The sequence below is a fragment of the Mastigoproctus giganteus genome, chromosome 13 (assembly GCF_048544385.1).
Source record: "Mastigoproctus giganteus isolate SK-2022 chromosome 13, ASM4854438v1, whole genome shotgun sequence".
Classification (NCBI taxonomy): Eukaryota; Metazoa; Arthropoda; class Arachnida; order Uropygi; family Thelyphonidae; genus Mastigoproctus; species Mastigoproctus giganteus.
The window spans coordinates 85,740,342-85,754,968 of record NC_143587.1 but is presented as its reverse complement, the minus strand read 5'-3'; the positions used below and the strand labels follow the sequence as shown (position 1 = coordinate 85,754,968).

Below are 14,627 nucleotides of genomic sequence, written 5' to 3'. Positions count from 1 at the left end.
GAGTAACTTTATTACACATACTTATAGTCACCGACTCCTGCAACTAAGTCTGACCATTTATAATCATACCATGCATTTTTATTCTCTGCTGCTAAGCTCAACAGTTCATCTTATTCTATTTTGGCTTAAATCTTGGAAAGTATCTCTCTTAGTATAAAATAGTGGCTTCAATGATTTTGTAATACATTTGTAATAACATTAGTTGTTCCCACTGAACAGAGTTTAAAAAATGTTATGATCAATCACTGCCACCTAAAGGTTCTTTTAGTTGAAGATCCATGATGAAGTTACACTTGATCTCTTCTTTCTGGTTGGATTTCTCTTGAAGTAACATGTCTCCATTGCTTCGGAAATGTGATAAGGGATGACACTGAAACCATAGTTCAATGCACGCTACCCAATGGTTCGAGGCTAATGTTATGCATTTCGAAATTATTGGAACTGGAGATTTGCGTCATTCGATGGTTGGCTTTCTCGACTTCCGTTTAAAAGTACAGTACTCACTTTGCTGTGACGGAAGGTAATATATATGTAGTTATTTGTTTTTTTAAGGAAGCCGTGGTTACTTATATAGCCTTTAAATTTAATTGGTTTCTCAGAAATCTGAATTGTGTGTGTGTTGTTAAGCCCAGTTTTGAACAGTACGAATTAAAAAATTATTATAACACTTATTACCTTTTTAGATTATCAAATACTGTATTAAATTTGAGATGTTGATTATCTGTTTTTGTGATGCCTGCTTCCAATCTTTCAACTGACTTATGCCCGCTTTCAACTGACTTATCATATAATAAAGGGTGTGTTTATAGATGGGTCAGGAGGTGATTATTGATTTTTCTTATAATACAGAAATACATGGGAAGCAAATCTCCTAGTCTAAGTTACTTTGTCGATAATCGAAAACAGTTCCTTTTTCATGTGCTGTTTCCATGTGTGGATTTTCTCATTTGCTTGGTTTGAGTAACTGTGATTGAAAATAAACAAAATTCTTGTAGTTCTGTAAGCATATTTCTTCCCTTCTGGAGCTTCTTGTAATAACTATTTGTTTTCTAAAAATATGGGATACATTTTAGTGCATAAACAACCATTTTCATCACTGTTATCATTGAAAAGTACAAATATGTACTTTTCATCCTCCTTCAGTTTATCATCCTCTTTCTTACTGTATTGATGAATGTGCATGCATTCACTAAGATGCTAGCAGAGAGTTCTCTAGTAGTAGTAGTAGTAGTGGCATGTGATGCAAGAAAGCAAGTGTATGAGCTTATGCAGCATCAGCCAAAAAAAAATCACACCATTCCCTCCAAATGCCTGTCCAGCTCCTCCTTAAATTTATTCAACCTATCAACTTCCACAACGACAGATAGAAGTTTGTTCCAGCAATTAACCACCCGCTGGCTAAAGGCAAATTTCCGCACATCTATTCTACATCTGTCTTTTCTTAATTTGAATTTATGCCCTCTTAGGTTTGTAATCTGAACAAGTGGAAGGATCCCATCAGAATTCAGCATGCTCAACCCATTCAAGGCCTTATACACCTCAATCAGATCACTGCGCAGGTGCCTAGTTCACTTCACCTTTCAGTTCATGCATGACAACTATGGTTGTCGCTGATGGGCTTTATGTTGGTGGTGAAGGATGAAATAATTTAAGTATGGACCTTTAATTGAATTTTAGCTCTTCTTTGAACAAGTTCAGTGCTGATGGAATTCTTTCTCTTGCTCAGACTACACGCATGAGGATGCATAAATTCAAATTGAGGAAGGATGGTTGCAGGATAGATGTGGATGTTTGCCTTCACAGTGGGTGGTTGATTTTTGGAACAAACTTCCATCTGTTATTGTGGAAATGGGTAGTTTGAATAACTTCAAAAACTAGACAGATTATTGGAAGTGATGTGGGAAGGTTTTTTTTTGGTGGCTGATGCTTTATAAGCTTACCTCATGCATTATATGTCGCTACTACTACTATTACTAATAATAATAATATGTGAATTCCATTCATTGAGTATATAAAAGAATAATTTCCCGTCACTCCCAGAATATTGCATGCAGAATTTTTTTTTGTTGATAGAAACTTTTCTCTTTTGGTAGTGAGCTGCTTGTTTCATTTTTTAAATAAAAGCTATAGATATGCTGATGGGATTCTTCCTCTTGCTCAGAATAATCACCTGAGAGGGCATAAATTCAAATTGAGGAAAGACAGTTGTAGGATAGATGTGCGGAAGTTTGCCTTTAGCCAGCGGGTGGTTGGTTGCTGGAACAAACTTCCATCTGTCGTTGTAGAAGTTGATAGCTTAAATAGATTCAAGGCAGAACTAGACAAACATTTGGAGCAAATGGATAGGTGAAATGAGAAGGGTTTTTCTTTTTTTTTTATAAGCTTGCTTCCTTGCATCATGTGCCTTTACTAATGCTAATGACATTTAAAAGCCACTGAATACTGGCTCCTGAAGTGGGCAACCTGGAAGTGTCATCTCCCACCACAGCAGTGCACAACACAGATGGCCAAAGCACTGAATTTAACCAGGTTTTCAGCATTTATGCACGAGAGGAGACTCGTCTTCACCATAAAAATGATTGCTGGGAGAGTCTCAGCACCCAATGTTTGGGACACCATGTGCTGATGGATTCCCCAACCAGCTCTCCGCTCCACTCCCAAGCTTCTTGCTCTTCCTTCGAGGCTGCATTTGAAAGATTGGTTCCTCCCTTATCAGAAGCTCCATCTGATTCAATCCCTGGATGCTAACATTTAAAATCATAGATGACAAAAGTATAGATGGCTCATCCTAGATCTGCATATTGTCTCCACAACTACCAACTGATCTCTGATCGTTATGGCTGGGCAAGAAACTCTCAGAAAACTGGACTCGAGGAAAATATCTTTTGTTATCACAATTTATATTATTTTTGTTATTTTGTATTAGTTTTCCTTCCAAGTCCATGTTATCTGCTATGAGTACTTTTTTTTTTTTTTTTTTTTATAATCTGCCTATAATTAACCTTTATAATCCCGGCGAGGTTATCTCTGCCGCTTGTTAACCCCTGGCATAATGCCATGAAGGGTATTGTAGGGTTGTGGTACCTGCATGTACCGGTGAACTTTACAATAAAGATCTTATTTATATTTATTTGTTACCAGCAAGAGCTGATTGAGCTGTGCAAGGCTTTGAATGGATTGAGTAAGCTCAATGGTGATGGGATCCTTCCTCTTTGTGCAGACTATACATGTGGAGAGGGGAGGTATAAATTCATGAAGGATGGTTGCAGGATGGGTGCAGAAATTTGCCTTTAGCCAGTGGGTAGTTGATTGTTGGAGCAAACTTCCATCTGGTGTTGTTGAAGTGGGTAGTGTGAATAAATTCAAGGAAGAACTTGACAAACTATTATAAGGGATTGAGGGGTGATATGAGAATTTTTTTTGTTGTTGTTAATGCTCTGTAAGCTTGCTTTCTTGCATCGTTTGCCACTTCTGATTTTAATTGTATTTTATTTTTCAGTTCGAAGAAGTGGAATCAGCTGAGATCCTAGCAGAGAGTTCTCTGTTCACCTTTCAGTTCATTTGCCAACTTTAAAGTTTCAGATATAGATAAAGAAGAACTTGCACAGAACAAATAGAAATGCAATTTCTGTTAGTTCTGTTACCTACACTCTTACCTATTATTCCCATACATGTTAACCCACCTCATGGCTACCCATTACACGATGATATTTTGGTTAACTCTGAATACAGTTTAGAAGTTTTTAACCACCAAAATGCATTATTTGATAATCAAATGCACCTAAAGTGTAATTCAATATGTACAATACATAACTTGTTTATTTTTAAAAATGAATTTTTTTTTCCCTTTGATAACAAATTATCAAAGGATGTCTGTGTCTGCAACAGATTTTGCTCCTTACTACTTTTAGGTAAATATGCATAAACTGCCTATTGCTTTTACCACCTCTGTCCAAATAAATAAAATAAATAAATTTTCTGTTTATACTCCGGGACGACCAAACGGTCAGAGGATTCACAAGATAGACAGAATACAAGAAACAGCACCGTATTCAGCAGTCACGGGCTTGAACCCCGGTCATTCAAGGCACGGGTACTTATGTACCCGCGCGCCTGACCACTAGGCTACGGCGGCCTGCAAATGGAGCAACTGAACTAACAATGGATGAATTTTCACAAAATTTTATATTTAGGTGAGCAATCTCAGATTTCATTAAACTCATTCTAATTGAATTTATTATTTTACTTTTTATTTTTCTCTCTCCATAAAATATCTAATTATCTCTCTACATAAATGGAATTATGTTTCAAATGCTTTGGCCATTAATCTGTAAGGAAGTTAAATTTACACAAATTTTTGGCATATATTCTTCTAGTCCCTCAGAATGTTTTAATGCCACCTCCGTAGCCAGTTGGGCAGGAGCAGCAGTGCTTAGCACACGCTTCTTGATTAGACTGGGGTTTGAGCCCGTGACCACCAAATACGGAGGATGCAGAAAGGTCAGGGAATGACTACCATATATCCCCGGATCAATATGGCCTTAGTTGCTAATGCTCCTAAAAACCAAATAAGAACAACAATCTTTTAGTACGGAAAGGCTAATTGACACCAAATTTTCAGTACATGTTTTGTTGATTCTTGGGGAGGTTTTAAATCTGACTCCAGTTCCATAGCTTCCTCAGTTCCCCTCCCCCACTCCTTACCAGAGAAACATAATAAATATGCCTCCTATTCTTTTCAGAATTTCAGCTTATTTAAAATATTTTTCTGAAACTTTGAATCAGATATCATGTCAGTATGTTAACCCTTATCCTCTGTGCACAATCCCTCCCTCACCAAAAAAAATAAATTGCTACATAATCTCATCTCATGGCTACTCATCATGTGAACATGCGTGGTTTTATGGTAAGGTGTAATATACTTGAACAGTATATACATTTTTAACTCCTGACTTATGTTATTTGATACTTAAGTGTACCTGAAATTAGTATTTCATATTAGTAGTGGTAAATAATGTAAGGAAGCAAGCTTATACATCATCAGCCAAAAAAAAAAAACATGTTATCTCTCTCTCTCTCTCTCTGTTTCCTCTAATAATTTATCTAATCCTTTCCTAAATTATTCAAACTACCAGATGGAAGCTTGTCCAACAATTACTTATTCTCTAGCTGGAAGAAAATTTTAAGCATCGGTTCTGCAACCATTCTTTTTCAATTTAAATTTGTTACCCTATATGTGTCATCTGAAATAGATTAAGGATGCCATCAGAATTTAGTGTACTCAGTAGACTTAAAGCCTTAAACACTTCAGTCGGGTCTCCTTGCAGGTGTCCAGTTTGCAGAGCTGAAGTCTTTCTTGGTAAGAAAATTTTTGTGCCCCTGAATAATCTTGTTGCTCCTCTATAAGATCTTCCTCTGTTTTAAAATGAGACTTCAGTCCTGTACAGAGCTTAGCCATTGCCATATACAACAAGATAATCACCTCTTTTTCCCTGCTGGCAGAATTTCTGTATGTCATTGACAGAACCCCATAAGCTGTCCAAGCAACCTGTCTGGTCTTTTTCATTCACCACTGCCTTGAGTGTTATACCACCCAGCTGATATGCTGTTATGGGATTACCGCTACTCATATACAGTACTTTTCATTTATCACATGTTTTCATGTGTTAAACATCAATTGCAGTTTCTCAACCCATCTGCCTAAGATTAATTTTTGTTCATGTCATTGACAACCATGCCAATCTTTCTATCATCAACAAACTTAGAAAAGACATTAAACTTGATATGCCTTCATCAGTATTCTTTAATAATTTTTGAAAACAATGAAACCCAGGATTGAACCCTGAGGTGTACTCCACTAATAACAGTACAAAGAGCAGTGCCCCTTTATAACCATCCCTTTATCTACAACAGTAACTTGCACCACATTGCATGTTCCTTAATGCCACACTGCTCTAATTTGTGCAGTAGTCTTTCACATAGAACAGTGTCAAGTGTTTTCTGAAATTTAAGTATATGATGTAAAAATTATTTTTTCCATCCAGTTCCTTTATTACTGTGCCATTCAGATTGGTCAGACAAGATTTCCCCTTAACAATATTGCTGTGATTGCCATATAAATACATGCCTGTTCAAGATTATCCTGCATCACTTCTTTAAAAAATCATTGACTCCAATATTTTCCCTGGAACAGAAGTTAGGCTTGCAAGTCTGTCATTACTCGCTTCATCTTTTGATCCACCTTTATGAATTGGGGAAACATCTGCACATGTCCCTCAACCCTGGATGCTCTCATAATGATGCCTGTAAGATGTAGATCTTACATAGTCAGGTGTATTTGAGTCTCAGCGATGTGAAAGTGTAATCAAAGAAAGTTTAATTTATCAGTAACGAAAATGTTAGTATAAAGTTAAGTGTTCTAAATGACATTGTCACTTAGAACAACATGAAGTTTGATAAAGGGACGATTAAGAGCTCAGGCATAGATAATGGAATGGAAAGGGTTACTTACACTAACAAAGGGACGCCAGAAACCAGGGCAAGTAAAGAGCCTGACATAAACCAAGCTACAGGAAAGGCTTAGTGTCACGCCGAATCAGTGAAGGCCCGTGACAAATTCTGGAAGAGGGCAGCTGTAAGCAATTCTCTGGGAGGGCTGTGGGGCAGGAATTTTTAAAACAATTAGAAATGGCAATAAAGAATACACTAGTCTTAGTAAGAAAATAGGTGGGAAATAAAAGTTAAGAAAAAGGAATTCAACGTGATTGGTGCAAGAGATCAGGCGATGAATGATGAGCGAATAGATGAGAGAAATTAACATGTGATTTTGGGGGTAAAAGAGAGAGAGAGGGTAGACATAGAGGAGTCGAAGCGCAGTTGAAGTCGTAGTCTAAGTATCAGTCGGAACAAGGTCGTGATGTGAGAGAAGTAAAAGAAAATAATGATAGTGAGTGTAAAGTTAAGATAGTTATGTGCCTTATAGTGAGAAAGAATCTCCAAGTAAAGTGATATCCCTACGGAGAGATGGAATCTATGGGAGAAGTGAGGAGCCAGTCCTTATTTGCCCATCACAATCCGCCAGCAGTACAGCCTACTAAACTGGAATGAAGGCCAACTCTTAGATGAAATAATCTCCAATCACCAGAGGTCCTTCAGAAAGGTGGAAGCAGCAGAAGTGAACACCCAGTGGAAACACAAACTTAGGACATGGAAGGAGCAAAACAGAAATAAAGTAAGTGGACTGTTACTTTCATGCTGTACAAGCTATAAAGTAAATTCCAGGACATATATATATATATATATATGTGTGTGTGTGTGTGTGTGTGTGTGTGTGGTCCTGTAATTGGATAGTATAGTAAAAGGAGTGTGGCAGCGAAAATGGAAATTGTAAGACAGCATAAATGAATGTACTAGAACTAAGGTACTTATATGTTTATATATATGCATATGTTAAGGATCTTGTATCCCTGAGTAATAGATTGAGTGCTTTAGGTGAATGAGGTGTTAGGAGAAAATGATTAAAGCCAAGTTTACAAAAAAGGGGGATCATACCCTAAAATAGGGTGCATCAACTAAGATAATTACTATGAAAAGGGGAAGGTTATGTCAGGCATATGAGCATAGCCCAATGAAGTTGTTAATTAAAAGGACAAGGTAAAGTTGCGATAAACATCAGGAGAGCAGAGACAGTTAGTGCTTTATAGAAGGGAAATTTTACGCAAATTAAGAAACCTGATACTTATAGAATGTATTTCGTTCCGAAGGTAGAAATTAAAGTAGATCACGGCTTGTAACACACATCTAGCCAATATCTTAAAGGTACTTAGAAATGGATAAGTGGATTTTGTATTAAACTGAATTGGAATGGCTTCAAGATTAGAAGATTCCCATAATGTTAGAATGAATTATATGTATATTAGGTAAGGTAGCCTGACCTGTTATAGGGCAAGAATACATAGTGGAATTTTTAAGGTATGCCTATGTTGTTCACCAAGAGAAGGTAAACCCAATGTTATAACCAGATTAAAATCTGCTGGTATAGTGTTTGAACTGTTTTCAATTTGAGAAGAAATTATAGATATTATACTTAAGAAATTTATAACATGTATTATAGTGTACTTGTATATATTATGACATGTATTAAAGTTGTTTCAAAGATTTTATAATTGTTTATAATTATTCATAGACTCAGACACTGGCTTGCTGCCATAATTAGGTTCTATCAGGACAAGGGGAAATCACAACACCCTCTGGACCTGGAAAATTCTGATTTAGATACTGCAGTCAGGTAGCATAAGTGGGTATCAGAGGTTTGAGGGCACTTCTCTTTATTACTAATTATCTCATATAATTGAGTAAACAAATCAATAGTAATACAACACACAAAAAAACCTCCCCCCCACAAGCCATCGTTAGGAGAACATCCATAGAGAACATCATTATATAATTAATTATATTACAGCAATTGTAATATAATTGGATAGATTGCAGCATCCCCAAATGCCATGCTCACTTTTAGCTACAACAATTTCTCTTTACACTTTCCTCTCAGTTATCATAAAATCATTTAGCCCTCGGTTATAACTTGGTATGCTTCTATTATTCTCCATCCCTCAAATTCTTCATGCATGAATGTAAATGCAAAATATTTATTCAATTTGTCAGCAACCTCTACAGTATCATCAATAGTTTGTCATTCATATCTAGCAGACCAATGTAGTTCATCCCTTTCCTTCTAGTGTTAACATAAGCAAATAATTCTTTGCTACTCCTTGTATTTTTAGCCAAAGACTTTTTGTAATCTGAGAGCTTGCCCATCCTCCTTAGGAACTTGATTATAGACTACTTTATACCTAATGTAGATTTCTGTGTTCCTTGATAATTTATAATCATTCCATACATTTTCTTCTCTGCCACTAGTTAATGTCCATTGAGGTCCTTGAACGTTATATCTCTTATTTGATATAAAAAGGCTAATAGCATCTGCAATTATTTCCATGAATTTCCCCCCCCCCTTTACAATTTGCAGTTGGCCCTACTAAAAAGAATTTAAAAACTGTCCAAGACCATCTCAGTCACCTTTATGAAAGCAAAATTCCTCTCCTTGCTATTGATAGTAGTTATATCTTTAAAATGAATTCCACATCAATATACTACGTTCATTGCCTCCTAGTACTTCCTCTCTCTCAGGATTCTTAATGAAGAGTCACTACTGATAATCAGATCAAGGATATTATTGCTTTCTCTTGATGCCTCTCCAATGCCCTATAGAAAGCAGACATCCAATAAATCTAGAAAAGTTTCTGCCACTGTATGAGTGACTAACCTCAAGTTACATTTAATATCTGGAAGGTTATTATCAATCCCTCATTATAACATATTCTGGTTTACAGTATCACTCTGTCTGTATAGGTCTTCCTTATGCTCATCACAGTCATTTATGACTGTGACTTGCAATATTAAAAAATTTAATATTTTTTTAAATCTTAAAATTTTACATACAATGCATATTGCAATGCTTTATTAAAATATTTAGCTTGTCATGTGATGTAACATGAGATACTGAAGTGCTAAGCCTGACTCCTTTAAAAGTCCATTTCAGTTCACTTTAACGGTATTGAAGACAACTGCAGAAATAATAAAAGCCAAAACTGACAGAGATATAAGCTGCTGGGAAGATATTAGGGTTTCCAAGTTCAGTGTATTAGTGTATACTTTTCATTTTCTAGATAATGAAATTATTTAGATCTGCTAAAATTATTTAAATCTTGATTTAGATGTTGTTTAGTTGTATGATCATATGTCATCATATTAATATCTGTTCTTCAATTTTTTTTTTTTTTTCCAGATTCGTTAATTCAAGTTTTGTTAAATGTTAGTAATAATATTGTTATTCATATCCAATAGGATAGTGATATTTCAAGTGCCCTTTTTTTTCCCCTCTCCTTCCAGAGATTAACTAAAATCTTAGCCAGCATGACAAGTTTCATTGTTAATGGTGTTAACATTTCTCAGCTGACAGATGACGAATTGTATAAAAGGTTAAAAAATGAAGGACTTTCTGTTGGTCCAATTGTAGGTATGTAATTGTAGTTCTGTTTTCAGCACTTTATCATTATTTTCAATTTCTTAAATTATTGTTTATTTCGAAAGATAAACTAATTGTTAAATATGCAAATATGAGAAATTTTATCAAATTCTTTAAGGGTGTTTTAGTATGAATAGGCAAGTTGTTAATATTTAAGCAGATTTCTTTATTCTCAGCTTATATGCATTCTCATTTCTCCATATCAAAAATGAAATTCTTCCATGTTCCTTTAAATCTTTCTCTGCTTATATACGATATTTTTTCACACAGTGGATGGGAAGATTGATGTAGATATAAGACAGGAGCAGGAGGCACAAGTGTTACTGAATGTAACTTTCCACTTGTTACATTCAGTAACACTTTATCATAATCCTTTAAGTAAATTCCCTGGAATGTGTTCTAAAATTCACAAGATTTATTAATTGCCCATGATGTATTTGTGACAGAAAATTCGTACAAGTAAGTTGTATGAGTCATCTGTCGAACAATGATCCTCCTCTCATAACTAGTACAGATGTGTACCAGTCACTCATCTGAACCCTTCATGTGGAATTGTTGATAGCACTTGATAGCTTTTACCCCTTCGGCTTTTTTCTTTTATGAAAGTTACACTAGTGTAGTTTTCAAATTTCTCCAAATAAAAAGTTGAATGGACAGGGAGTACATACTCTGCCAAGTTATCCAGGAAGCCACAAACCATCACTTATAATCTCTATATATTTGTACTGATATTACATGAAATACAAGAAAACCTGTATTTAAATATGAGCTTATGCTGCATAGATTAAAAATTATGATGATGAAAATAAGGTTACTGCATGTGGTTATTCACCCAAGGTGTCTTTACCAAGTGCGCTTAGGAAAATAAATAAATCTTCTCAAATCCATGAAAAACCATGGGTTTTTCATGGATTTGAGAGTGCAGTTGTTTTAAATTTATAATCCAAAATTTTATTTTATTTATTTATTTATTTTTTAATAACAGATATGAGATTCAGTCCAGTCTCCTTAAACAAAATAACATTCCACTCACCTCCTATAGATCACATGGGCAGGTGTAAAGAGCAATTCCCAAATTATCTGGGGAAGGTTAACACAAGCAAAAATAAAATAATTAATTTAAAGGAGATTCTTAAATAATCTTTTTTTTTTTTGTCCTACCATACTAAATAAGGTGTTACAATGATGAGTGATAAATTCCCTTCACAGCAGTAACTCCAGAGGGCTCACATCTGGTGAGTATGGGCTTGGCAAACCCAGGGTCCTGAGCTGGATATTATCATTCTTCTCTTTCTTGATGATTCCCTTCTTCTCTCTCTCACACACACACACGCGGTAACTCAGAAATTCTTTTAGCTGGTGCAGCATAAGCCTCAGGCTTCCTTGCACCATATGGCTAATAATAATAAATAATAATGTGTGAGTGACTAACTCACAAATTCCAGTCAACATCTCAAAGTTAACCTTCCATTATAAGACATTCTGATTTACTGGCTCACTCTGTTTCTCAGTATAGCTCTTTGATATACTCATCACAGTCATTAGACTTATAACACACTGCTACTCTCAATTTTGTTTTCCCAGCTTATATCACACCAGGCTGTCTCAACATTGCAGTGGATGCTGCTTTAGATTTAATATGCTTCTTAACTACGAACATAACCCCTCCACCCGTCCTGTCCTGTGTGTCTTTCCTGTATACATTGTACTCCCCATGTTCAAATTGAGCATCAGTTATGTCTGAGTGATACCATTTCCCCACTATTCCTGCATTGTCTGCATTTGATGACTTAATCAGTCCATGAAATGTATTCATTTGAAATACATCAAATTTATTTACAATGGTTCTAACATTAGTCTACATGCAAGTACATGCACATGTTGTTATTCTTAGTTACCATTACACAGCCCATGTATTCACTGGTTCCATAATGACAAACAGCAGGGTCTGAAATTCCAAACACCTTGCTTTCCTGGCTGCTGCATTTTCCATTTCCAATAGAAGCAGTGTTTAAGTTTAATTTTTATACGTAAATAGTTACCACATAATTATATACGTATGTAATGCAGAATATTTTATATGTACAAATATTTGAATGTTAAATATTTTGGCCGACATTTGTGCACCTTTTCACTACCGTTTATTATTGATTAGGAAATTTCCTATGGCACCGACCGCAACTTACAAATACATATGTTACCTTATGGGAATGCGGAGCTCGCTTAGCGCGGATTCACTTAGCGCTCTGTTTTTCCGGAACGAATTATCAGCGTTAAGTGGGGGTCACCTGTACATATATTTTTATTAGCCAGGAAAAAAAATAAGAAGAAAAAATTTATTCAAAAACTGGTTACTTAACGTACAATTCTCTAAAATTATAATTTATTTAATTTTACTACCCCTTCTCGAATATAGCTGTTTGGCGCTGGTCGGAATGCAGGTCTTATACTTTCTAATAAACATCCCACTTGTTAGTGATACCTTTGTTCCTCCCAATCAAAAATTCGTAGAAAGCCCTCCCAGGCCTTTGCCCACCTCACCCCACAGTTCTTTACATTGAGGCAGGTGCACTGGTGTTTCACTGTACTGAAATCGTAACTTTTTTTATCCTCCTGTACCCATATAATTCTAAAAATACTAAATAAATTCTGAAATTCCAATTCCTATTTTACTACAACAGCTAAAGCAATAATCTCTCTCTCTAAATATATATATATGTATGCATGTATGTGTGTGCGTGCGCACACACACACACACACACACACACACACACTCTCACTCACTCACTCTATATATAATATAGGTGTAAAAATATCATAGACAGCTATTAAAGGAAAAAACTATGATAGTAGTGTAAAATGCATCGTTTCAACTGTATCTCATATTGTGCTCATCCTTCACGAGTTATGTAAAGGAACTCCCTGACTTAAGTAATGGTTGCGTTCTGTGGAACGCTACGTAAGTTGGATTTTATGTAAGTTGGAATTTCCCCCATGCTTGTGCAGCACTTGCAACTGTGCTCACTGAATTGATTGAATTAAAAAAAGAAATGTTCGACGAACATGTAAATAGAATTATTTATTGTATTTATTCAATTTTTTATCTTATGCGCAGGAAAAATTACAAAAGCGTGCAATTTAAAAAAATTTCAATATTATAAAATTACAAAAAAAGAGAGGAGACGGGCATAATTGTCAGGAAGTTTTACCTCTCGAGTATCATTGCCAGAATCAACGTCTTCAGCTGATAAGTACACCACTGTGGAGGTTTAGGGTTGTGGAGATTTAGAAGGGATCGACCACTCAACCTTACAAAAGAACATATTAATGCATGACTGGACGGTGGCTTTTTTCTTTTCATCGTAGATTTCTTTGTAGCAAGCAGGCATATCATTCACCCTTCTGTTAACTTTTAAGAATCTTTCGCTGTCAGGATTCATCTTCTCAAACCTCGCCATTGGCAATGCAATTTCACGAAATGCCATTGCTATCTCTCTGGTGATGAAGCATCTCGGCTCCTCATTTGGTTCACCTTGAGCTTTGTCAGTATTTTCTTCTTTTGCTATCACTGCTTGCAAGTCAATAAGTTCTTCGTTAGATGATTCCTTCTCTTCTTCCTCTATTAACTCCTCCACATCTTTGTCATCAGCCTCCAACAGAAGTAGCTCTGCAACCTTTACAATCTTATCTGTAACCTCTTCATGTGATTCTTCTTTCTCAAATCCTTCGAAGCCTTTTACGTGCCGTGGGCATATTTTCTTCCATGTGCCATTTAAACAACTTTCAGTAATTTCTACCCAGACCTTATTAAATTAAGATGGTGTGGTAAATATTGTAAGATTTCCAAAAGTCTCTTAACGTAAAAATTCTCATCTACTGCAGACAATGCCTGAGCAAATTTTGTGCGTAAATAGTATGCTTTTAAATTCAAAATAACACCCTGATCCATAGGTTAGATCAGCGAAGTCATGTTTGGCAGTAGAAATGTGACCCTCATGTTCGAATTGAAATCATCATATCATTCAAAAACTGGTTACATAGATGCATAGGCTGTCCAGGAGCATTATCTAATAGAAACAAAATCTTGAAAGGAATGTCGTCTTTAAAATATTTTTCAACCTCGGGAATGAAGCAGCATTTAAACCAATCCTCAAAGAGAGATATTGTTATCCATGCTCTTTGGTTCGATTGGAAATGCATGGGCAGGGGCGTCTCCGTAGCCAGGTGGGAAGGAGCAGCAGTGCATAGCACACGCTTCTTGATTAGACCGGGGTTCAAGCCCGTCACCACCAAATACGGAGGATGCGGAAAGGTCAGGGAATGACCACCACATATCCCGGAGCAATATGGCCTTAGTTGCTAATGCTCCTAAAAACCAAATAACAAACAAACAAACAAACAAGCATGGGCAGGGTGGCTTTATTGATGACCTTAAATGCACAATGATTTCCAGAATGGTACAAAAGCAGTGTTTTAATCTGTAATCTCCCACTGCATTAGCTCCAAGGAGGAGTGTGGCCCTATCTTTTTATGCTTGAAA

The 14,627-nt window shown here is 36.0% G+C and overlaps 1 protein-coding gene across 2 annotated transcripts in view; it reads left to right on the top strand.

The window, feature by feature from the left end:
- Nucleotides 1-278: 278 nt before the first annotated feature.
- The window catches only part of LOC150076232 (uncharacterized), a 68,204-nt gene continuing 53,855 nt past the window's right edge, over nucleotides 279-14,627 (top strand). For both annotated transcript variants that reach the window (XM_090387023.1, XM_090387022.1), the window contains exons 1-2: nucleotides 279-520; nucleotides 9,952-10,078. In XM_090387023.1, coding sequence (XP_090243149.1) covers nucleotides 9,976-10,078 — 103 coding nt within the window. In that variant the 5' untranslated portion in view covers nucleotides 279-520; nucleotides 9,952-9,975. The remainder of the gene's footprint in view (nucleotides 521-9,951; nucleotides 10,079-14,627) is intronic.